Source organism: Monodon monoceros, unplaced genomic scaffold (genome assembly GCF_005190385.1).
Source record: "Monodon monoceros isolate NGI ecotype Baffin Bay Population unplaced genomic scaffold, NGI_Narwhal_1 Super_Scaffold_9, whole genome shotgun sequence".
Classification (NCBI taxonomy): Eukaryota; Metazoa; Chordata; class Mammalia; order Artiodactyla; family Monodontidae; genus Monodon; species Monodon monoceros.
In genome coordinates, this window is record NW_021703786.1 from 26,693,714 (window position 1) to 26,719,523 (window position 25,810).

At 44.2% G+C, this 25,810-nt stretch overlaps 1 protein-coding gene across 8 annotated transcripts in view; it reads right to left on the reverse strand.

Moving 5' to 3' along the window:
* The window catches only part of RNF213 (ring finger protein 213), a 111,863-nt gene that overhangs the window by 55,482 nt on the left and 30,571 nt on the right, over positions 1–25,810 (reverse strand). For all 8 annotated transcript variants that reach the window (XM_029212153.1, XM_029212154.1, XM_029212155.1 and 5 more), the window contains 13 exons: positions 23,793–24,076; positions 22,794–23,050; positions 21,456–21,653; positions 17,965–18,187; positions 17,122–17,177; positions 15,828–15,981; positions 12,957–13,127; positions 8,216–8,305; positions 6,950–7,072; positions 5,922–6,102; positions 3,793–3,966; positions 3,265–3,414; positions 167–756 (listed from right to left, as the gene is read on the reverse strand). In XM_029212153.1, the coding sequence (XP_029067986.1) occupies positions 167–756; positions 3,265–3,414; positions 3,793–3,966; positions 5,922–6,102; positions 6,950–7,072; positions 8,216–8,305; positions 12,957–13,127; positions 15,828–15,981; positions 17,122–17,177; positions 17,965–18,187; positions 21,456–21,653; positions 22,794–23,050; positions 23,793–24,076 (2,651 nt within the window). The remainder of the gene's footprint in view (positions 1–166; positions 757–3,264; positions 3,415–3,792; positions 3,967–5,921; positions 6,103–6,949; positions 7,073–8,215; positions 8,306–12,956; positions 13,128–15,827; positions 15,982–17,121; positions 17,178–17,964; positions 18,188–21,455; positions 21,654–22,793; positions 23,051–23,792; positions 24,077–25,810) is intronic.

Here is a 25,810-nt window from a genome sequence, read left to right on the forward strand (position 1 = left end):
CTATTGGTAAACAAAGGTAAGAACGAAGCCCTTGGCATATTCAGGCATCGAATAAAATACAAATAACATTGAAGGAAGCTGCGGAATCATCTTGCCCAGTTTTTAAGAGCTCGAGAGCGGCATCTCCGCCACCCCCACCCCCAGTAGTCCCCAGTAAATAACTTACAAAGCTTAGTAAGATGTGGAGAACACCAAAGTCGCCGGTCAGGGCCAAATTCTCTTTGACCTTCAAGATGACCTTGGCTGAGTCGACAGCCTGATGCAGGTGATGGTATTCCTCGATCTGCCGGACTCGCTCCTTGATCCAATCTTTTTGGTCACTGGGGTACAAAGCACACATTGTCTGGAGGTCTTTAGTTAGGTCGCTGTATTTATTCACAAAGTTTTTGAAGATGTCATCGATTTCCCCAAAGGTGACTTCCCCTGACTTCAGATCCTGATACAGTTTCGTAAACCTTTTGAAACAAGGGCCATATAAACATTGATACATCTCTTCAGGGTGGAATAGTTTCATTTCCAGCTCCTCCTCTGGCTCACTCAGCTCCTGGGCGGCTTCTGTCCAGAAGACATGGAAGACGTGGCTGTCCTTCAGCAAGTCTGCATTTCTGGCCATTTCTTGGACTGCAGGGCTCAGGTTGTAATGTGTTGTCCACGTTGAGTCGAGGGAGGTGGCTGACAAGTTCACCATCACGACTTGGTTTAATCTTTTCCCGCTGAGGTCTTCCGAATGTCTTTCAGCAATCTCTCCAAAATCCACTTTTGAAACCATAAGAGAATGTCAAAAGTGAAACCTCTATTCATGATATCATTTCATTTTACTTTCCTAGTTTTTACTCCCCTCGCTGCTCTTAAGGAAATGCAAGTGAACACACTTGCTGGCATTGTTCTCAATAAGAATCCCTAAGTCTCCACCCTCACCTAGCTCGTCAATTTTCATGACAAAGAAAGCTTTGCAACTTCTGGGAGAAGATGACAGTCTGACATCTGCACATGCTTCCACTCCCTCCCCATATTCTGTTCCAATGATAGAAAAGGGATTGTTTTTCAAAAGCCATAAAGCAACAGGGCTGGGAAGGACAGAAAAGGAGATCACAGCAACAAAATTTTGGAACTTGAAAAGCAGATGTGCTAGGGGGTAAATGACGTCTTAAGCCTCAGAACGTGGGGTCCTAGCCCATGGTGGGGAAACCTGAGTCTGCCAGGTGTCTGGTGTCACAGACTTCCCCCAATGCACAGACACTGGCTGCACAGGTAACTGAAATTTGGGAGGTGGTGATAAAATAAGGAGGACTGGGCTGAAAGTCTGCTTAAGAAGTCATCAAACAGCCTCATTTTCATCCCCACCCATTCCATACGGCAGGTTGATGGCACCTCCTCCACCTTGGCAAGCAATGGGCGGTTTATATTTTAGAGAGGATAACACGGAGGGCTCTCTGGATTGGGGGTCTCAGGTATATGGCAGAATAAAGGCATTTCCAGGCACGTATGCTTTGTCAGGAAGCTAACAGGCGGTATGTACCATTAAATTTAAGAAGAAAGGAGAACAGAGGATACAGGAAGAAGGAAGGCAGTAAGACTAGATATGCATATTGGATGCTGAGAACCCTCCAGACCTCATTTCTCTCTTGACTCCCAGAAACATGGCAGCGGGGCCTATACCTTCCAAGCAACAGACTGGCAATCTAAGCAGCCCAAGAGAGAGGAGCTAAAGATACAGGCTATTTCAAAGCCTAGCCACGCCACCCTCAGAATCCTCCATTAGCATGTTAGGCACCTCTCTTAATATAAACAGATAAACAAGCATTTCTAGACAGATGGGGAAAGTCTTTAACATGAAAAATAGATATTAAAACATACCAAGAGATAAAAGCAACTCGGAGGATATAGGAAACTATTTAAGATAAAGAAAAAGAAAACCTCTAAATCAAAAATATCAATAATCTCAGAAAGATATGATACTGCAACCATGAACAAGAACAGGATAGCAGAGAAAAAGGATCACTCAGAGGAAAAAAAGTTCTTATAAATTAAATACATAAGAAGAGAGATTTAAAAATTTACTGGAAACGTTAGAAGGTCAAATTAAGGAAACTGCTCAGAAAGCAGAACAAAACACAAAGAGATGGAAAATAGGAGAGAAAATGTATGGAAGTCAGATGACCATTCCAGGAGGTCACATATCCAACTGTGAATTCCAGCAACAGAAAAAGTAACCACTTAACTAACACAAGAAGTTTCCCCAGAACTCAAGGACTTGGATTTCCAGATTAGAAAGACCCACTTAATTATGCCCAGTACAACAGATGGGAAACAGACCCATTCCAAGGTACATCATTAGGAAATTTCAGAATAAGGGGGACAAAAAGATATCAAGAGCTTCCTGAGAGAGAAAATATGTCATCCACAAAGGATAAGAATCACATCTGACTCTCAACAGCGACCCTGCAGAGACCATGGAGCCACAAATCCCAAATCCTGAAGGAAAACGTTTCCAGTCTGTACCTCTGCACCAAACAACAGATCTCATGTACGGGCAGACATTTTCAGACAGGCAAGGACTCCTGTGCCCCCTTCTCAGGAGGGACCAGAGGGTGTGTTTCACTAAAACACAGGTGTGAAAGCAGGGAGCCATGGGACCCAGGACACAGATCCAGCCGAGGACAGAAGCAGGACATCCCTAGGACTGCATCCCTCGTCTGGGGAGAGTCCTTCTGAAAAATCAAACTGATTGCCTTGTGAGGAAATTCAAATGGTTGGTAAAGAGCCTGGGATTGAATTTAAAAACAAATACATTGAAAACAAAGCATAGGACAAGACAAGAATTTTAAATCTAGAGAAAACAGTTTGCACAGAAATGGAAGAGAATCATGGTATGTTTCATGGCTCGGGTATGAACAGTGCATTTACAGTCGTGACTATTTAAACCCTGAGGACTGATCTAATTAAAATTATGATAAAATTGGAGGAAAGGGAGGTTGGAAAGGTTATGTGTATAAGGCAGAAATTGGAAAAACAAGGAGATTTAACATTTAACATGGATAATGCTTAAACCTGAAAAATCAAGGAGATATTTAAGCATGCTATTTAGAGATATGGCAGTAATCACCAAAAAATTTTAACTTTGTTAAAAATTAACACATTTAAAAAAGCCTCCCGTCCAAGATAAAAGGCTGCTACTGTGATACATTTTTATCATATTCTCTTTTGACCCTTCTCCCCTGGGGACCCCTCAATTTTGTTTATTTTAATGCTTAAGAATATCACCTTTAATCAGGTCTTTTACCCTCCCATACAACTTCAGGAGAGAGTCAACATATGTTTTCTCATTCTTTAGAGTGACTAGTTCATTCTTTCTGAGACTCAGCACTTCCTTCATAGCGTGTTTTTTCTCATGGGCTGGAAGACTTGTACTCTCTGAAAAAAAAGAAAAGGAAACCAATAGAACACACAAACATTCGCTTGTGGCAAGACATTTCTTCCACCCACATGAACATGCCCCACGTGCTGAGCTATGTGGAGGGTGACGCAGGGGGCTGCGTGCAGGGCCACTCCAAGACGTCCCCGTGTCAGCAGCATGGAATAAAAACAGCCAGTGCTCTGACACAGTCAGTATTTTATCACTTTCCCATTATTTTCCTAAGGATTAGAAGCCATCGCCTGTCAACTTCCTGGCGAGAAGAGCCGCTAATCATAAAGACGACAAAGATCGCCCCTCTACAAGACACACAGGCAAACACAGACGCTTCTTATCGTCTAACCCCTCATGAGCCTGAAGTCCACATCTCAACTTACTTAACTGCCAGATGTCAAGGAACTGATTTGTGTGTTTTATGATCAGCTCCAGTTGTCCAACTAAAATCGCTCCACTGACGAGGTCATTAGTAACTTTTCTGAACACAGAGTCAGCAGTGGCCATCAACTTCTTCCCTTCATCGGTAATATTTTCTAATATTTTCTCATTGATTCCTGATCAAGTTAAGAACAGAGTTAAAACGGTGGGCACCCCACTTCCTTCCCATGTTATTGAATTCCCAGTAACTTCCTCATTGCTCTGACCCAACTTCCATACAATAAAGCAGAGTCATTCCGTGTTTCCAGATGTGCTTCTCACATCCCTCGATTCTGCTTTGCCCAGGAGGTTTACATCTCACCCAAATTCATCTCCCAAAGGACTTCCTTCTTCATGAAGACGATTCCTCAAATGACCCAAGTCAGCCAGGAGAACCACGTTTCTCAGTTATTTTAAACCTGTGCCCTCTTCAGTATACTGAATATCTTTCTTAAACTAGACATCACCGCCTTTAAAATCTCCCATCTTGAGAACGCTTAGAGAAAAATAAACTGCACTAGGGATGCACTGACACCCCGTGAGGGTTATCTACGTGGTCTTAAGGAGGCATCTTCACAGCTCATGGAAACAAGATAAACATCAGTGTAATGGCTATACTCTACACATCTTGGCTATCTTGCAAAATTTTGAATGTGAATTTTAGGATCAATTTAGAGGGCAAAATTTTCAAACATACTTAACCACCAGAAGGTTTCTCTCCCAGTCATACTAGGGTCATACAGTTGCATCATGCCATTAAAAGCAAATAAAAAAGCTTTATTCACAATTGCAAAATCTTGGAAGTATCCAAGATGTTCTTCAGTAGGTGAATGGACAAACTGTGGTCCATTCACATAATGGAACATTATTCAGTGGTAAAAAGAAGTGAGGTATGAAAAGGAACCTTCAATGCATGTTGCTAGGCGAAGAAGCCAATCTGAAAAGGTTACAGAGTGTGTGATTCCAACCATATCACTTTCTGCAAAAGGCTCAACTGTAGAAGAGGGGAGAGGGGAGGGATGAACAGGTGGAACACAAGGTTTTAGGGCAGTGAAACTATTCGGTTATGATACGGTAATAGTGGATGCACATCATTAAACATTTGTCAAAACCCGCAGAAAGTACCAGAGTAAACCCAATGTAAACACTGGTCTTTAGTTATTAATAACATATCAATACTGGCTCATCAGTTATAACAATTGTACCACACTGAAGCAAGACATGAATAATAGAGGAAACTCTGTGTGTGGAGGGGCTAAATATGGGAAATCTCTGTACTTTCTGCTCAATTTTTCTATCAACTTAAAACTGCTCTAAAATATAAGGTCTATTAATTTAAAAGACACAAATGTAATATTTTCAAATGAGTAGTTTTTAATCATTACATAGGAATTCCACATCAATCTTCTTATTTTATCGCTACAACAACCCTGCCATTGAAGAAACTTAGCTTTTTGTTTTAAGGCTGTCCCAGTAATTTGATGAAACTGAGACGCAAAATAATCTAACTGTGGTGCTTTTCCACTAGATCTGAATCTAACGACTCACACATAAACCTGAATATAATGTTTTTAGGGAAATACACATCTCCCCCTCTTTGGTCACAAACGCTTGGGTCATGGAATGTACGGGTGGAAAAATCAGGCAGTACTTAGTTTTTGCTAAGGTCACCAGTATTGGATCGGACATTTATATGGATCTCAGAACAACAAAGAGAGGGTTTTAGACTCAGACACACTTGGGTTTTGATTTCAGTTCTTAACACTTATTCTTGGCAAGACCTTGGGTAAGTCCTATTACATTCTCCACCTCAGTTTCTTTGTCTGAGGACCCTCAGGACCACTTCAAGTATAAGACATCAGCATGGTAGCTGGTGTTCAGCAGCTATTCTATGAATGGTGGCTTTCAGTGTTAGCTCTCAATTACAATACAGGATACTATGAACCTTCCTGGGTCCTTCCATCCAAGCTGCTTCTTTTGGCAAACATCAACCCATTCGAACTGACTCACAGGTCAAATACTCTGCCCTACCCTTGGGTCAGGAGGCACCACTGGACAGAGCACATGTTCCCAGCACCCTCTGTGAACGTACCGTACAACTTGAAGAGATGATTGATTTCTGGCCAAGTGAGCAGGTGATTCAAAACCTCACCTAAGTCATCTACAAATTCCCCTCTACTTCTCGGCCAGGACTTAGTGATCACAGCAGACACAAGGGTGCCACATTTCCTCAAGTCTTTATAAGAGATTTTCTCAAGGATACTGGTCTGAGACTACAAGAAAATGAATAAAGAGAGGGATATTTAGAAGGTTTTTCTGGTTGGTTTGTTTTTGAATAACAGAAGTAAATTACCCACCCAACAGCATTTCAGAAATCCCTCATAACTACTTTTACAAAGCCTCAAAAAAACCAATTGTAAATAAAATGCTTAACTTTTCTTAGGGCATGTCCATTTTCCTGTGCACTGTCTCCGTAAGTGATGAACACTGGGGATGCGGAAACAGGTACCGACAGACAGATACAGACACAACCCACAAGTCACCCCTCTTTCCTCTGGCTCAATGCCAGTTTCTACATTTTTCCTGGGACTTTCACATTATGAAAAACATCAAACATAATACAAGTAAACCATTAATACTGGTATCCTTTGTATTCCTAACTGTAATTCTTGTAAAGCTGCCTACAAACAACACATAAATTTTAATTCTCTTTCTAAGTGAATTGATAAAATCTTTTCAACTTCATACATTTTTCTTCCATAATGCTTTGCTAACCTTTGGGGTCTTCTACTGCATGCTAAGCAAGTGTTATTAGCAAGCAATAAAACAAAGGCTGGGTAGGTGGCAATGATAATAATGGGGCATTTAGGAGCAGCCTGTGAGATTTCTGGAGGTCACCCGTGAACTGCTATGATACCATGCAGTAGCAGGAAGCTGAGTGGCATTTCAAGGAGTGGGTACAGGGTACTGGATTTCAGGCTGGGGAGGGGGATGCCCAGAGCCCATTCTTTGCATCGGTGCGGGGTCTCAGAACCAGCGGCACTTAATAGCCTTTAGTTGATGAAGACAGAAGGCAGGTGGGAACCCAAACGCAATTCCTGAGTGGGAAAGGCTGTTCACCTGGCAGATCGAGCTCACGGCTTCAATGGCACACATCTCAAAGCGTTTCGACACACTGTCTTCTGCACCTGCAGCATCCCAGTTAGTGTTACAGAAGGCAGAGATCTGGGAGAGAGGCTTCTCCTGCAAGACGGGAAGATGAGGGTGTGATAGGTTTGGGGTGCTGCCCTCTCAGACACTATGGAATGAAAACACTCTAGTAATTTTCACTTTCCTACTACTGTATCAGCTCCCCATTATTTTGACCTTCTTCCCATCCCATGCTAAGCATGTCCTCCCTGCCTCTAACCATTAGACCAACAAGGCAAAAATTCAAACAAGACCAAGAAGGCTAAAATTCCCACTTTGCAGAAAAAGCATCCGGCACAGCAGCTTGCAAAAGCAGGTAAATTTGAAGAAAAAAAAAAAAAAAAAAAAGGCTTCTCTGGTGGCGCAGTGGCTGTCAATCTGCCTGCCAGTACGGGGGACATGGATTCAAGCTCTGGTCCGGGAAGATTCCCACATGCCGCAGAGCAACTGAGCCCATGCGCCACAACTACTGAGCCTGCACTCTAGATCTTGCAAGCCACATCTAGTGAGCCTGCGTGCCACATCTACCGAGACTGCGTGCCACAACTACTGAAGCCCACACGCCTAGAGGCTGTGCTCTGCAACAAGAGAAGCCACCGCAATAAGAAGCTCGCACATCGCAACGAAGAGTAGTCCTCGCTCGCTGCAACTAGAGAAGGCCTGCGCAGCAATGAAGACCCAACGCAGCCAAAAATAAATAAAATAAATGTATAACAAAAATATAAATTTTTAAAATTAATTAATTAAAAGAGGTTTCTTCTTTGCTTCTCTTTTCCTAAAAAGATCCATTTAACAGTTACGTAGAAAACCCTCATATCCTGTTTTTTAAAACCCGAATTTTCTAGGGTCACAGGCCTTAATTAAAAATGAGGAGCAATTTTGTGTTGTCCCCACTTGTCACTGGGTTTAATAAGGCTCTTGTCACCAACAGGCCACTTAGAGCCACAGCATATAGGGTTAGTGCCAATTAGAACCCCATGCATGCTGAGGGTTCCCCTGGTGCCCAGACCTTGTGCCCTTATTCTTCTCTGGAATACCATCTGCGGTCAAACTGTTAAGGCTGACTCAGAAATCATATGACAGAGTCATATGAACCCCATGCCCTGTCCATTCAAATGCAGTCATCACGTGTCTTGGTTGCTTCTCACGGTCTGGTTTTACCGACTTCCAAAAAGAACATCCCCCGACTTTCGGTACCTGTTTGAGCCTCCCTTCCATGTCCCCCAGCAAGGATTCCTTCCAGCCATGCTCTGCAGGGAAGTTTATTTCCACCAGTCGCCTCCAGACCTGCAAAACCCACAGGTAAGGGACAGCCACTAAGACACCTACAGATGCCACAGTGGAATTCTGTGAAGGAGGATGATAATGCACAGCGCTTCAGAGACACCTGGGTTCTGACTCATCTTTGTCAACGGTCTGCTGTGTCACTGGCGTGTCAGGGCAACCCACCTTAGCCTTACAAAACGAAGGGTCCTGACTGGGACAGGTCATCTCTACAGTCTCTTCCACTGTGTAACTGGTTTTTAACCTGACAGGATTTCCCTCCATTGTTTTATTTCAAAAAATTTCAAACTTAACAGAAAGTTGCAATGATAGCACAAGGACACTCATGTACCTTCAGCTAGACTCCCCAGTGTTTAAAGCGACTGCTTTATCTCTTTCTCTTTTGTGCTCCCTTTAGTCTCTCTAGAAATAGGCATTTTCTCTGCTGAACCATCGGAAGGAAGTTGCAGACGTCATGTCCCTTGGCCCATAAGTCCTGGGCAGGCATCCCCAACACCATGTCCCTTCTGCTACACATGGTAGTACAGGTGTCACTCTGAGGCCAGTTCACATGGGTGTGACCTTTCTCGAGGAAGGGTCCATGTCCACATTTCTCTCATTGTCCACAGGTGTCCTTCCTGACTGTTTGGGTCATGGATCCAACTGACGGACACACACTGCATTTAGTTACCATGTCTCTTTTCTAGAAGAGTTCTCTGGCCTTTTCTGTTTTCCTTTCTGTTATGATGATGACAAAGTTTTTTTCTTTTCCATTACGGTTTACTACAGGATATTGAACATAGTTCCCTGTGCTATACAGTTGGGCCTTGTTGTTTACCTATTTTATATATTAGTAGTTTGTATCTGTTAATCCCAAACTCCTAATTTATCCCTCCCAGACCCCCTTTCCCTTTTGGTAACCACAAGTCTGTTCTCTACGTCTGTGAGTCTGTCTCTGTTTAGTAAATAAGCTCATTTGTGTTGTATTTTACATCCCACATGTAAGTGACAGCATATGGTATTTGTCTTTCTCTGTCTGATTTACTCCACCTAATACGATAATCTCTAATATGATAATCCTCTTCTGGTCATTACTCATTGTGATACTCCAATTGCCTCAGATTTGGATAGTGGGAACCCCTGCAAGCTAGCTTCTGTCTCCTTTTTTTAAAAATGTAATAATTTTAGATGTACAGAAATACTGCAGAGATAGTATGGAGAGTTCCAGATACTCTCAGCCCAATTTCCCCGAGTGCTAACACGTTACGTAGCCATAGTACGTAATGCTAAGTAATTAGCATTGCTAGATTACCACGAACAAAACCACTGGCTTTATTTGGATTTCACCACTGTTTTCCCATGAACATCCTTTTACCATCCAGGATCTAACCTAGGATATCACCTTGGATCTAGTCCTGTCTCCTTGTGACATGTCACCACTCGACTTCAAGCACTTCTACTCTCTGGCAATACAAGGTGTTTCAGGCTGGCCTTTCACTTCTTCAGCCCCACCTCTAGAATCTGCTGTTCCTTCCAGAAGCACAGGTTTGGGGGGGTTTTGTTTTTGTTTTGGTTCGTTTTTTAGGGGAAATGACATTTAGAAGCCATGACTAGGGCTCTGGGTGTGCTCACGGACCTCGGTGTCACAATCTCGAGGCCCTTTCAGTGGATGGAGTCAGGAACTGTTGTTGCTTTTTATTTTTTTAATTTTTAAAATATTTATTTTTGGCTGTGATGGGTCTTCGTTGCCGTGCACGGGCTTTCTCTAGTTGCAGCGAGCAGGAGCTACACTTTGTTGCAGTGCACAGCTTCTCATTGTGGTGACTTCTCTTGTTGCGGAGCACAGGCTCTAGACACGTGGGCTTCAATAGTGTGGCTCGCGGGCTCTAGAGTGCAGGCTCAGTAGTTGTGGTGCAGGGGCTCAGCTGCTTCACGGATGTAGGATCTTCCTGGACCAGGGCTTGAACCCGTGTCCCCTGCATTGGCAGGCGGACTCCCAACCACTGTGCTACCAGGGAAGCCCCTGTTGTTGCTATTTATTTATTATATAGCAGGTTCTTATTCGTTATCGACTTTATACATATTAGTGTATATATCTCAATACCAATCTCCCAATTCATCCCACCACCACCACCACCCCACCCCCGCTTTCCCCCCTTGGTGTCCATACGTTTGTTCTCTACATCTGTGTCTATTTCTGCCTTGCAAACCAGTTCATCTGTACCATTTTTCTAGATTCCACATATATGTGTTAATATACGATATTTGTTTTTCTCTTTCTGACTTACTTCACTCTGTATGACAGCCTCTATGTCCATCCATGTCTTTACAAACGACCCAATTTCGTTCCTTTTTATGGCAGAGTAATATTCCATCGTATATATGCACCACATCTTCTTTATCCATTTGTCTGTCGATGGGCATTTAGGTTGCTTCCATGACCTGGCTATTGTAACTAGTGCTGCAATGAACATTGGGGTGCATGTGTCTTTTTGAATTATGGTTTCCTCTGGGTATATGCCCAGTAGTGGGATTGCTGGGTCATATGGTAATTCTATTTTTAGTTCTTTAAGGAAGATCCATACTGTTCCCCATAGTGGCTGTATCAACTTACATTTCCACCAACAGCGCAAGAGGGTTCCCTTTTCTCCACACCCTCTCCAGCATTTGTTGTTTGTAGATTTTCTGATGAAGCCCATTCTAACTGGTGTGAGGTGATACTCATTGTAGTTTTGATTTGCATTTCTCTAATCATTAGTGATGTTGAGCAGCTTTTCATGTGCTTCTTGGCCATCTGTATGTCTTCTTTGGAGAAATGTCTATTTAGGTCTTGTGCCCATTTTTTGATTGGGTTGTTTGTTTTTTTTTAATATTGAGCTGCATGAGCTGTTTATGTATCTTGGAGATTAATCCTTTGTCCATTGACTCGTTTGCAAATATTTTCTCCCATTCTGAGGGTTGTGTTTTCGTCTTGTTTATAGTTTCCTTCGCTGTGCAAAAGATTTTAAGTTTCATTAGGTCCTATTTGTTTATTTTTGTTTTTATTTCCATTACTCTAGGAGGTGGGTCAAAAAAGATCTTGCTGTGATTTATGTCAAACAGTGTTCTTCCTATGTTTTCCTCTAAGAGTTTTATAGTGTCCGGTCTTACATTTAGGTCTCGAATCCATTTTGAGTTTATTTTTGTGTATGGTGTTAGGGAGTATTCTAATTTCATTCTTTTACATGTAGCTGTCCAGTTTTCCCAGCACCACTTATTAAAGAGACTGTCTTTTCTCCATTGTATATCCTTGCATCCTGTGTCATGGATTAGTTGACCATAGTTGCATGGGTTTATCTCTGGGCTTTCTATCCTGTTCCATTGATCTATATTTCTGTTTTTGTGCCAGTACCATATTGTCTTGATTACTGGAGCTTTGTAGTATGGTTTGAAGTCAGGGAGTCTGACTCCTCCAGCTCCATTTTTTTTCCTCAAGATTGATTTGGCTATTCGGGGTCTTTTGTGTCTCCATACAAATTTTAAGATTTTTTGTTCTACTTCTGTAAAAAATGCCATTGGTATTTGATAGGGATTGCATTGAATCTGTAGACTGCTTTGGGTAGTATAGTCATTTTCACAATATTGATTCTTCCAGTCCAAAAACATGGTATATTTCTCCATCTGTGTGTGTCATTTTTGATTTCTTTCATCAGTGTCTCATAGTTTTATTAGTACAGGTCTTTTACCTGTTGTTGCCTTTTAAATCATGAGTTCACACTATACCTCTAGCTCCTTCCAAACCACAGACCTCCTCCTCTCTCCCCTGGTCCACACATCCCTCCTCCAGTAAGAAAGAACCTGGGCTTCCAACAGCAGCAACCTGTGTCCATCTGCTCAGCCTTAGAGTACACACAACATAGCTCCAGACTTGTTAGGCCCATTCCACTGCCAACAACAAAACTTCTAAACGAAGTTCAAGATGTATGTATGTTTTCCTTGTTTTGACCTTAGACTCTGTCCTGGTGAGGGTGAGGGTGAGTGGTCAGAGTTCTGGGCTCTGGATTAATGATCTTCTCCCCTCTGTGTAGATAGGTAATAAGTTTGAAGAAGTCTGAGATGGAGTGAGAGTCATTTGTCTCTGTTCATGCACAGTCTCAGCTCTGTGATTTTATAATGACTCCATTAAAGTATCCCTGGAAGGCAACAGCCTATTGAAGTCTGGTTTGATGACGTCAGAGGGCCATTTGGTTGGTTTGCTTATATCACTTTCTAGAACTTTGTCCTGGAGCCAACAGTCTTTAGGCCCTCCCTCTTCCTCCTCAGTGGCACAAGATTCTGTCCACACCTCTGTTTCTGGAAGCCCTCCCTGCCTCCCAACATTTTGGAACTGATTTCCAGTTTCCTCACATTCAGACGCCACTCTGCCCAGTTTCCCTTTCAAGTAGCTCTTGCTTCCGTCTTATTCTTCTACTTTCAACATCATAAACCTGACTCATAACCTCAGCACTGGATCAGACTCGAATGGCCCTCCCCGCCAGCCCAACAAGGTCTGTCCTCACCATTCAGCAGTCTCACCATCGGTGTGGGGACCATGGCCCACCCACCAGGGTGCCCGTGCCCTTGGGTCCTGTTAGGGGAGCAGCTGCCCATTCTGCAAACAAGACCCACTGGGTTCCCTGCACTCGGCAGGGCTTACCTTAATCTCCTCGCAGTAAGTGAAGGTGACAGAAAACGTATACTCGGTCCGGAACACGCCCTTTTGAAAAATTCTCTGAAGCCAAGATCTTGTAGCGGCGAGAGTCCCCTGGAAGACTGTTTTTACTGAATTCTTCTTTCCAGTTTCATTTCCCTGTCCTCCTGCTGAATCCTGTCACCACAAGTGAGAGACAGAGAGTTTAATTGTCCCTGCGCTGTGGACCCAAAGGATCGTCCAGATGCCACTCCCTTCCCCCCTGCACACCCGACACCACCTGTGCGCTCAGACTCACCGGCCCGGCCAGAGCCTGCGCATTCATAGCACTTTCATTTCCCCAGAGCATTTCGGCTTCACTCTGGGTGGGCAGCATGGGGGGACGAGGCAGGAGAAGGAGTGGCATGGATGCCCCATCAAATGACCCCAGGCAACTGTTAACAGAGGCAACTCTGCCTCGCCAACGCACAGACTTCCTGGGCTCCGAGCCGAGGAAGAGCTGACAAGCTTCCTCTGGACAGGGTGCAAAGGAGGCACCCAGGGCTCAGAGCTTCCAGCAGTTCAGAGAAGCCGAGCTAGTGTAAACCCTGCCCCTCAGTGACATGTTTGGTCTGCGGGCCAGGAGGTAAACCCACGTCCCCAACCACTGGTGCTCTTTCCTTGAGGTTCTCCCTTCATTCCCTCTCCCTGAAAAGCCCCTTTTCCCCGGGGTCAAAGGCTCTAGGCTCTAAGGATGCCTCCCTCCCTCTCTCCCTCTCCTTCTCACCAGAAGCACCTTTACCACAAAGCAGATACGGCCCAGCCATCAGCCCCACTTAGAGGCCTCTCCCAGTTCTGTGTGTGTTTCCTTTTGCTTCAACTGAGCCCCTCAAATTGTGTAAGTGTCAGGACCCCCCAAAACTGGATCTGTTGGTGTCACTCCCTCCCTCCAGAGATGCCTGGCCCAAGGGCTAAAGACGCGGTGGCGAGGCAGCTGACCAAGGAGCTGACAGCACAGTCAGTAACCAGGGCAAGTGCCAAGATGAGAAAGCACAAGCTATTTTCAAGGCACATAAAGCGTGCTGTACCCAGCCTGGTGGGGGCAGTTCTTCCCTGAAAGATTCGGGGAGCTCTGGGCAGCATGGGAGTGGTGGGCTGGGGTACAGGTGTGACGGGAGCATAGCACTCAGGATGTGGGTGGCAAGGGCCAGCGACAGTTCTGAGCTGAAAGCAGGACATGCTGACCCATGTGGAACATCCCCGCATGGTGCAGCAGCTTCTAGAATAATCTGGAAGCTTTAGCAGGGTGTGCATGCCATCTGTGATCTGGCATTGCCTAGATCTCAGCTCCATCTCCAGGCACACTAGGCTACCTGTGGGTCCTCTGGAGCAGCATGTTCCTCTCCTCCCTGACACTGCACGGGCTGCTCTCTCGCCCTGTGGGAACGTCAGCCCCTCCAAAGGCCCTTTGTTCCCAGGGCACCTGATCAACACTCCAGCTTAGCATTAAGCCACTGTGCTGCAATTATGTGCTCACAGGATGGTCCCCCTCCTACGCATCCCTGCTGCCAGGGACCTGTCTTCTCCATCTGGGTGTCCCCTGCACCCAGCACAGATGATGGACGTAAGTGAATAACCCAAGTCTGAAAATCTACTCTAGAACCTTCAGCTTTGCTCCTTGTTTTTCTCGATCTGATGTCCTATCAATCCTATCAACCCTTTATGTCAGCATGCAACCAAAAGCTTTGCAAAAACTCTTCATATACTTTGGTTTTATTTAATTTCAGTTCTGCAAAGCTTTCTGCTTTTATGGCACAGGTAGAGTATTTGGATCAGACCGTGGATTACACTAATCTGAGATCCCAACCAACATTTAAGATAGTTATTTCTACAGGAACATATACCCTAAATAACTGACACATTTCAAATTTCTTGAACACGGTTTATCTAGGCGTTGGCACCTGCCTATGATGGTTTAAATAATACCCACTTCAGGAGAAAGCAATCACCTTACCAATAATGTTTATTTTTAAATGTATCCTTGGTATTTTAAAGAAGAAAAACGAAAAGGAACAAGTTAAAACATATACTTAATTATTTTATATCACTAACGTCCCAGTTCTGACGTGTCAAATGCTTAACCAATAAATGGTCGATCTAAATATGAAATCATCTATCACCTTCACGTGGAAGCTCAAACTCAAGCTGGTGAAGATCACACAACAATGGGAAAATATAAGCTGCGCACAACAAGCAACGTCATGGATGGAACTCAGAGATGTCACGTCAAGTGAAGAAAGCCAGACACAAAAAGGAAAGAGTTCAAAGATGGGCAAAACTAATCCGTGGTGGTAGAGATCAGGAGAGTGGTTACCTCTGGGAGGTGTGGAGCGAGGGGGGACAGAGCTCTGGGATGTCCCTACAGCTTGATGAGGGAGATGGAGCCTGTGTGGAAAGGCTCTAAGGTGGGCACTTAGGTGTGTGGACCTCGCTACTGTATTTGAGTTTCAGTGAACAGGAATAAAGCTCAGGTGGGAAAGGCTAGGCATGAATATGCATTTAGGTGGGGAGGTCCTTGCCTGAAGTCCCAGCCACTTGCAGAGCTCTTGAATTAGCCCAGTCACAGCTGATACTCTACACTTGAGATCCTGCACTGCCTCCTTCCCTCCAACGCAAGCCCTGGAGAGCAAGCACGCAGACCCTAGTTCACCAAAATAGCCTCGATGCACAGAACAAAACCTGGCATCAAGTAGGTACTGACAAATATCTGATGACACAATCAGCCACTCTGTGTCATTCCAGCAATCCTAGAATTAGCCTATCTCCTTTTTGAACGGAGGATGCTTCAGGTTCCATAGCTCTCCTGGGTACAACATTACGTGTACGTGTTCCACTTACCACTAGAAGTTTAAGTATAATAATTCTGCAAACAATCTCAGCAGATAAGGCAGGCATCTCATAAAACGTGTATTCTTTTGTTATTCTGCAGGTAGTTTCGTGAAGTTTCAGGCACACAGTCAAGTAGGACTGTATCAAGGGCTCCTCAAGAATCCTACCCCACAAAGAGTTGAAAGAAATCAATGAAGTAATTTAGGAGGAATGAGAAAACAGTACCCCCTATCCATGACGAGTTCCTTCCCTTTAAAACACCTACAAGGAAGGCGTGTACTTGATCCCATATAGGTTAACATCCAGGACATTTCCATCTATCTTGAAGTTGGGATTAAGATAAAAAGGAAACAAAGTCCTTTTGGTTTGCCTCCATGGTCTGAACTATTTTAACAAAAGCAAGTTAAACTATTTCCAAGTGTATTCCTTTGTTTGAAAAAAATCTTAGGGATGCATATTACCAAAGATTCAAATACCATATAAATTTTTTTAAAAATCAGGAAGATACAGGGAGGGAGAAAGAGAAAGAAATGCTAGAAGAATATATCCTGGGATACCCTGTGCATGAAATCTCTTCCCGCTCCGCATGGACTTGCTTTACTGGTTGACACATGACCAGAGCTGAGAGTTAGGGAGTTGATCAGAGTGGGGTTTAGAAGGCAGCATGAGAAAGGAATTACCTGGGGCAATTCTGTAATACACAGAATTAGGTGGGGTCCCTGAAGCCCCAGGTGCTTGATGTTAATGAAGACCTGACACCCCCACCTCCATCCTGAACACCCTACTAATTCAGATGAGGTGATCCTGGCAGTGCTCCAAGAATCTCAGAAAATACCTTCTCTCCCACAGGTACATTTCTATTGTTCTGCATTCGGTACACTGTGCCTTCTGGGTATCAGAGGTCACACAAATTTGCAGGAGCAAATAATCTCAGATGATTATGGAAAGCTAACTTTGATTGTTATTTTCAACTTCCCTGACTTGTAAAAAAAATTTGAAGACTAAATGCTGATGACATGCAGGATGCAAGCATGAATATGTAATATGATGGTGATCACTTAAAAATAAATGACAAAAATGCACAGGAAAAAGGACCAGATGGAAATAAACCAAAATCTTAGCAGCTGATTTCTATGCTTTTCCCTTTTTTAAAAAGTGGGATGATTACATTAATACCTTGAAAACAGTAGTGGGATATATATTAATTTATGACCTTCCATAATGACAGCAAACATGGGATACAGCCAGTCAGTAGGCGATAACCGTGTGCAGGAGAGAGACTACACTTTACTTTTCTACTTACTTTTCCCGAAACATATCCAGGAGGTGCAACAGCATTTCAAAAGTACTCTTAATACTCTAGGGTGGCGAAGAAAAGAAAAAAAAGAGAGGATTTAATCATGACGCCACCATCTTTGCTAAAACAGACCCCCCAAAATCCAACATAAATAGGGCATAATAATCAATTATTTCCTTTCTATAAACAAATTTTAAGGGGTTCAAATACTAATCTTATACCTTCTACAAATAAAACTCAGGATTTAAAATTATACCATTTTGGGGACTTCCCTGGTGGTCCAGTGGTTAAGAATCCGCCTTCCAATGCAGGGGATGGAGGTTCGATCCCTGGTTGGGGAACTAAGATCCCACATGCCACAGGGCAACTAAGCCCACGCCACAACTACTGAGCTCACGTGCCACAACTAGGGAGAAGCCTGTGCGCTGCAACAAAGAGCCCGCACGCAGCAACAAAAGATCCTGCATGCCGCAACTAAGACCCAAAGTAGCCAAAAATAAATAAATATTTTTTTAAAAATAAAATAATATCATTTTATCCACCCCCAAAATGGGAAAGGACAGAGAGCAATTAGGAAGTGGACCAATACTCAGAATAACTTCTAGCCCTGCCCTGCACAATCACACATACCCAAAGGCTACTGTTTTATTGAGTTCTATTTACTGAAACAGAATAACTCAAGTAAACCAACACTTTACCCTATGAAATATTGACCCCTCCTGGTTCTCTTTTTTCTAAATGCTTTACTCTGTCAGGTTTTCAGAAAAGGAGAATCACACATTCTGACTGATTCGGTTTTGATCTGCTTTTGCTAAGCAAGGACTCAAGAGCCGATTCCAGACAACAAACCTGGGAATTTCTGTTGGAGATTTCCTCAAGTCCTTCAAGCCGGTACCAAGTCCCTAGAAGACAGTCCAGGATACGAGCGGGTGAGTAACTCAGGTAGTCAGTGAGGTCTTCCATGTAATGAACCAAGTTACTCAGAGGGAGCAAACTGAACCAGGATCGGAACAGATACTCATCCACATTTAGCAAATGCCTGTTCTTTCCCATTAGCTGGAGTAATTGTTTCCTATATAAGGGAAAATTGGAACAGAAAAAAAGGGCAACAGTGAGATCAGTAAAACAGACCAAGTTAGTTAAAATTATGTTAGAAGGGACCTGAAAAGTTCTGATTTCAAAAATGATTTAAATGCTAAGAACTCAATCAAATGAGAAGTAAACAATAATATATTAAGGATTCAGCAACATGGATGAACTCTGAGGACATGATGCTCAGTTAAATCAGCCACTTACAAAAGGACAAATACTCTGATTCCACTTATGTGAGGTCCCTAGAGGAGCCCGATTCATAGAGACAGACAGTAGGGTGGTGGGTGCCAGGGGCTGGTGGTGAGGGAGGGAGTAGACAGTTGTTGTTTAATGGGGACACAGTTTCAGTTTTACAAGATGAAAAGTTCTGGAGACGGATGGGGGTGACAGTTGCATAACAATGTGAATGTACTTAATGCCACTGAAGCGTACACTGAAAATGATTAAAATGGTAAATTGTAGGTTAGGTATATTTTATCACAATAGTAAAAGAATCCACCCCAAATTAAGCACTTTCCAGCTTTACTGAGATACAACTGGCATATGACGCTGTGTTACGGTTAAGGTTAAATGTGTTGATTTGATACTCTTTCTTATTGCAAAATGATTACCACCATAGCATTACTTGATAGCTACACCCATTGTGTCATATAGTTACCATTTCTTTTCTGTGGTGAAAACATTTTCTGTGGTGAAAACATTTAAAAGTTGCTACTCTCTTAGCTTACTGTAAGTAAACAATACAGTATTATTAACTATAGTTAACATGCTGTACATTAGCTCCCCAGAACTAATTTCTCTTCAGAGTACTGAAGTCTGTACTCTTTGACCAACATCTCCCCTTTTCCCCACCTCCCAGCCCCTGGTAATCACCATTCTACTCTCTGCTTCTGTGAGTTTGACTTTTTTACATTTCACATATAAGTGATATCATACAGTATTTGCCTTTATCTATCTGACTTATCTCACTAAGCATAATGCCCTCAAGGTCCATCCATGTGTTGCAAGTGGCAGGATTCCCTTTTTTTTGTGGCTGAATAATACTGCATCATATATGCATATATATGATGATATACACAAGTATATATACATCATATATATGTATACACACACACATATACACACCACTGCTTCTTTATTTGTTCATTTGTTGATGGACACGTAGGTTGCTTCCACATCTTGCCTATTGTGAATAATGCTGCAATGAACACAGGGGTACAGATATCTCTTCGAGATACTTATTTCATTTCCTTGGGCGACATACCCACAAGTAGGACTGCTGGCAATCCTATGGCAATCCTATGGCAGTTCTTTTTTTAACTTTTGATACTGTCTTCCATTGTGGGTGCAATAATTTATGAACTAAGCATGTTGATGCGTGAATAAGCAAGTGTCCTGGATCAAACAGTCTATGCAAGCCCAGTCCGGGGAAGGTCTTTAAATTATGCTGTTCTGTAACACTGTCCTGGAGACCCGAAAAGATGACAATGGGAAAGTAAATACAGCCGAGTGCCACAGAAGCGACAGAGGCTACGCGAAACATATGGATGGATAAAGCTTCACTATATACTAAAGACCACTTTTGCCTAAAAGGCACGATCTTTAAGACCAATGCTAATGTTTGTCATTCTCCAGCTAAATTTCTTCTAGATAGTCAGTCTTCTAGATAAATGCCCCTTGAAGGGCAATTTAAAATATATATAACTATATAAATAATCTTAATTTGGCTTTAATTTCAAAACGTTCCAATAATAGTGAAGAAGAAATAATTCAGCTCACTCACTATTTCAATCCCTAAAAACCTATAGGCTAGATCCTATTGGATTAGGGGCGGGGAGGGCAGATGAGAGACTTGGAATAGTTTCTTTGACAAAAAACAAAGTAAATGGGGGATGTTATCTGTGCTTGGAAATAAGTGTTAGTATTAATTTTTTTGTACTGAATTTGTATTTTTTATTTAGCTTTTGTACTTAAATTTGATTTACCATTTTTCTTTTATGGATTGTGCTTTCTGTGTCTTCTCTAAGAAATCTTTCCTTGCCTCAAAATAGTACTTCACTACCTCAAGATGTGCACCTACAATGCGCAAAGCCTCTGACCTGTGAAATTCTACTTTCAGGAATTTATCTTGAGGAAATAATTGGACAGGGAAAATTACAAAGAAGTGCATCAAAGCATGCTTACAAAGCGAAAGTGCAGAAATAATCCAACTGTCCAGGCAGAGAGAACCGGCTAAATCAAATTTGCAACACTAAGCAGTCATTACAAAAGTAGGTATATATTTACTGGCAAAAAAAATCGTTCACAATATACTGTTAAATGAAAAAAAGAAGGTTGGAAAACACGATAAAACAGAATCAATAATCTATCATAGAGGCGGGGCAGGGGGGAATTGCATGAAACCAGACAAAAGGTGCAAACTTCCAGATATAAGATAAATAAATGCTACGGATATAACATACAACATGATAAATATAATGAACACTGCTCTGTGTTACATATGAAAGCTGTTCAGAGAGGAAATCCTAAGAGTTCTCATCGCAAGGGAGAAACTTTTTTTCTCTTTCTTTAATTTTGCACCTATGAGATAATAATAGATGTTCACTAAACTTACCGTTGGTCATCGTTTTGTGATGTAAGTCAAATCATTATGCTGTACACCTTAAACTTATACAGTGCTATAGGTCAATTATATCTCAATAAAACTGTAAGAAAAATAAAGAAAAATACATAATCTATCTTTTGTGGTTGATTTTTTTTTTTTTTTTTTTTTTGCAGTACGCAGGCCTCTCACTGTTGTGGCCTCTCCGTTGCGGAGCACAGGCTCCGGATGCGCAGGCTCAGCGGCCATGGCTCACGGGCCCAGCCGCTCCGCAGCATGTGGGATCTTCCCGGACCGGGACATGAACCCGTGTCCCCTGCATCGGCAGGCGGACTCTCAACCACTGCGCCACCAGTGGCTCATGGGCTCTAGAGCATAGCCTCAGTAGTTGTGGTGCATGGGCTTAGTTGCTCCAAGGCATGTATCTTCCCAGACCAGGGTTTGAACCCGTGTCCCCTGCACTGGCAGGCGGATTCTTAACCACTGAGCCACCAGGGAAATCCCCTAAAATCTTTAAAGAAGTAATTTAAAAAGAAGTGATACATTACTTCCATCACTAAAAGCAGGAATGAGTGGATACTAAAAGTCCACTGGAGATCTTGGAAGCACAGTTATGATTCCAAGTAAGTGCAGGTCTGTAACTTACTGATCTGCTCTTTTTTCCCGAAACTCAGAGAAGGAGATGCCTTCAAGGGCTGCCCAGGTGTCCTCGGGCTGCACGCCTGAGTCCTGGGCTGGTGAGGACAGGTCCATGCAGTGGTGCAGCACAGGCAGGGCACACACCCAGTGGTCAACCTTTCTGTCCATGCACATTTGGCACAGGTTTACCATGGATGCTCGCCAGCTAGAAAGGGAACAGAGATCCCATGTGAGCCCAGCACGGCCAGTGTCAGGCCAGCCCCGGGGGTCCGACACCCACCAGCGAAGGGACAGCTCCTCGCACAGAGCATAAGATAAGAGCGCTCCGGGTGTCTGAGCACAGAGTGACCAGATCAGGGAGAAACCTCAGGGGCCCCCTCGGCACCCCCAAAAAGCATCAGGCACTGAACTGGCCCTTTCGAAGCCCCAGAGCAAACTCCTGGTGGCATCTTTCCATCCTCCTTGACAGTGGAGGAGACAGAGGTTCAGAGAGGCATGTGATCTATGCAAGGCCCCCTGTGCCAGAGCTGTGGCTTGAACCCAGGTCATCTGGCAACAGTAAATCTACATATAAAGCAACTTTTTACATATAAGGAAGGAGCCTATAAATAATACACGGCATGTTCCCTACAATCACAAAACACGGATGTTTCTTAAGACCTGGAAACACTTGTACATTTGCCAGCATTTCTTCTCTCTTTCAAAATGAACGGGGTTTAACTGGGTGTTTTAAATTTGTAAAACCACAAGGCAGGTGTTCCATAAGACTGACTGCTCAGAGAAGGCTGCCCAATATCACCCTAAAGTTCAATTCAAACAGCTCCAGAAAAAAGACCTTGGGACCATCAGAGGGTTCTGGGGCGGCGCCTCCACCCAGTGAAACATGAGTGCCTTCAGGACAGGCCGCGGCCTCCACACCACGAGTGCTCCGGGCCCAGCGCAGTGACACTCTGGCTCGTGAACTGGGCACGGCAACTGCAGAGGCCACGGGGAGGGCACCCACAGTACTTCCACAAACATCCTCAAGTCCGGCTTCGTTGTCTTACCATGACCCCCCCCCCAAATACACGCACGTGGGGCTGAGTCATGATACACCTTAAAACTGCTCAAAAGCAGGGTACTCAGGAGAACGTGAATAAGATGAAAACTAGCACATCGGCTAGAAAATGCTAGCGGGACAAACACTGACGTGACAACAGTGAGCAGTAAAGTTACGGCTAGTTTTTATTCCTTGCATGTCTTCATCCATTCTCTGACAAGCACTTATTTTTATAATCAGATAAAAACCATTAGAGAGCTAGAAAATCTTTACACACACACACACACACACACACACACACACTACCTCTGAGATGTTTCAAGGATGTGGATCAGATCCTTGCGAAGGGCATCCGGTGAACTGGCATTCGAGCAAAGGAGGTAACAGAGTGAGCCCAGGTCACTTTCCGGTAAGAGAAAGTGAAATTTTTCCACTGAGAAAAGGACAATCAGGCCCATTCTCAATTTACTCCTCACTGGGCAGTCTTCAGGCAGAGGGTCCCCACTCATTTCCAGAAATGGTGCCATTTTCTTTGTCAAACATTCCCACAGGTGCTTTCTCACCTGCTCCCAGGAGAAAAGGGAGATACAGAACCATGGCATTGAACCCACCAGAGGTGTCAAGAGCTGCCCATCACTATGCTTACTTCCCCATCAGCTGGGCAGGGAGGCCTCTGTGGAGGGGTCACCCACTGCCTGCCTCCCCACTAAACCCTGAGCATCCCCCTCGCCCTGGGTCTTCGGGAGGTGCCACCACTGGTACGTCCAAAGGCCTCAGCATGATGGAGGGGCTATCAAGTGGGGGGTCCTGAGCCTTGTAAGGATATACTGGTCATCTCAGGTGTGGCTCCAGGTCTGTCTCAAAAATGCCTAAGCCATACCACAGAGAAGGTGGAGATGCAGTGAAGGGCACCAGCTTTCTTGTGGTGGAGGGGAAGGGCAGGTGAGGGGGTGGGACCAGTGGTGGAGGGGGGGCAGGTGAGGAGGTGGACAAGTGGGGGGGGGCAGGTGAGGAGGTGAGACCAGTGGGGGGGGCAGGTGAGGAGGTGGGACCAGTGGGGGAGGGGGGCAGGTGAGGAGGTGGGACCAGTGGGGGGGGCAGGTGAGGAGGTGGGAGGAGGAAGAAAATGGGGAGGGCAAAGAATTCCCTAGAGGTGGCACTAGGAGAAAAGGGACTGAAATATCCTGCCCCCATCCACCTGGTCCACTGATTCTAGGGGTCATCTGGCCACTAGGAGGTGGAGTGATGCTGAGTGCCCAGGAGGAAGAGAAGGGAGCTGTTGCTGACACCCCTGAGACCTGGTACCTCCTTCTCTTCGTACTGCAGAGTGCTCCACAGCTGTTCTTCTCCTTCATAGATCATGGGCACCCGAATGATAGAATAAAACTGCTGGAACTGGGTGAAAAAGTTCTTTAAATTGATGGCATTCCAGGTCTCAAGGATGCTGAAGATGCGGTCCAGCATGACCGCAGCCGCGATCTGCTTCCCTTTCACCAAGTTTTTCCTTATACCATCTGTTAGATAATCCACCAATTTCTGAAACTTCCCAGGGGGCCTCCTACAAATTATATCATCGTACTGGTGCCAGTCTAAGATTAAAAGAGCAATGTTATACTTAGGAGCATCAAAACCCACTAGACCTGGACACTCCACCCTGGAAGGCTGATCTTGACCAGAAGAAATAGGATGAAGGAGCCAAGGAAGGGAAGAAAGACAGGAACGTCACAGAACGTGGTAAACGGAAGGCAGCCAACACTTGCTCCATCCAGGTATCCATCCACAGATAAACAACAGGGGGCCTGGCCCCTGGGTGGAGCACGGCTGTTTAGGACAAGTAACCTGGACACCCTACAGTGAATTGAGTGAGGCACACGATTCAGCTGCCCTGAAAATACTTGAAACATGTCTTTGTCGAACTAGATGGTTCAGCACAATTGGTACATGAGTTCCTTAGAAAATGACCACACAGAGGTCAAAAATTTCGTACTGAAACTGCATCCCACACTAGCACTTGTGCACCATTTTGGTATGTTACTTGGTGCAAGTGCCCATTTCCTCTGTCCTGGGAACCGTGGTGCCCACTCCCTGAAGGACGGTACAGGTCACATGGCAGACAAAACAGCCCTTGACATGGGGCAAGGGCTGAACCCATGGCTGCTCTTATAACCAGCTGAAATGATATGAGTACAGACCTAGAAAACCCAGGAAAATCAATTGTCAAATAATTAGAAGGCAAAGAGGTCAGTAAGACACCAGAGGCAACACAAGTGCATAAAAACAGCCATGAAAATCAGGAAGTCCAGCCTCTGAACAGGCCTCCTTCTCCTCACTGTGCAGTCTGCTCTTTGCTGGAAGTCCCCACTCAGCCATCCCTGCCCCATCCTGGCCCTTCCCAGTGATAACTTGGAATCACTGTTTGGATCTGACCTCAGGCATCACCTCCTGTGGAAGCTTTTCCTGCTCCATATGGTGTGGGACACAATGGCTCTCTCTTGGTTTTATAAAAACGCTCTTCCAGACAAAAGGTGAGTGAGAGCTGCTGGCCTGGGATGGCCAGTGCTATGGAGGTGAAGGGAGTGCCAATCAACGTCCTGGGCATGGGATACCCTCGACGCCGGGATGGTGGGACAGGGAGGGACATTAATGGTCTTGGTCTTGAAGAATCTACTAGCAGAAATAAAATATTTAAGTTCCAAACCCCCAGAGAAAAGAGAAAGAAAATCCAAAAGTTAGAAAAAGTACAAAAAAGAACAAGGAAACAAGGTAGAGAGAAAAGACATGATTATTTGTCAAAAGTTGAGTCTTCCACTGACAGTCTCAATTCATGCCAATGGGCTAAATTCACCCATTAAAGATGATTAGATTGGGAATTCCCTGGTGGTCCAGTGGTTAGGACTCCGTGTTTCCACTGCACGGGGCACAGGTTCGATTACCAGTCTGGGAACTAAGATCCAGCAAGCCATGCGGCACGGACAAAAGAAAAAAAAAAAAATGATGATCACATTGAATGGATGGAAAGAAAAAAAAAAACAAACCAACAACAGTCCAGCAAAACAGAGACGGGGCTGCAAGAGTTGAACTTGAGAGCAAGCAGCAAGAGTTGGGACAAAAGCAGAGAGGCTAAGAGGGTAGGCAAGGAATGCAGACACAGCAGAATCAGTTTCAGGCAAAACACAGCACAAGGAAAAAGGCACTGGAAGGGATAGAGTGCTCGTGATGGCTGTTTCTGCCACCAGCACACATATCTGCCGTCTGGGTCTCCCCCATGTCACAGGGCTGGAGCCCAGGACCTCCATTCTGCCCGCCTTGCCACAGTGGGTTCT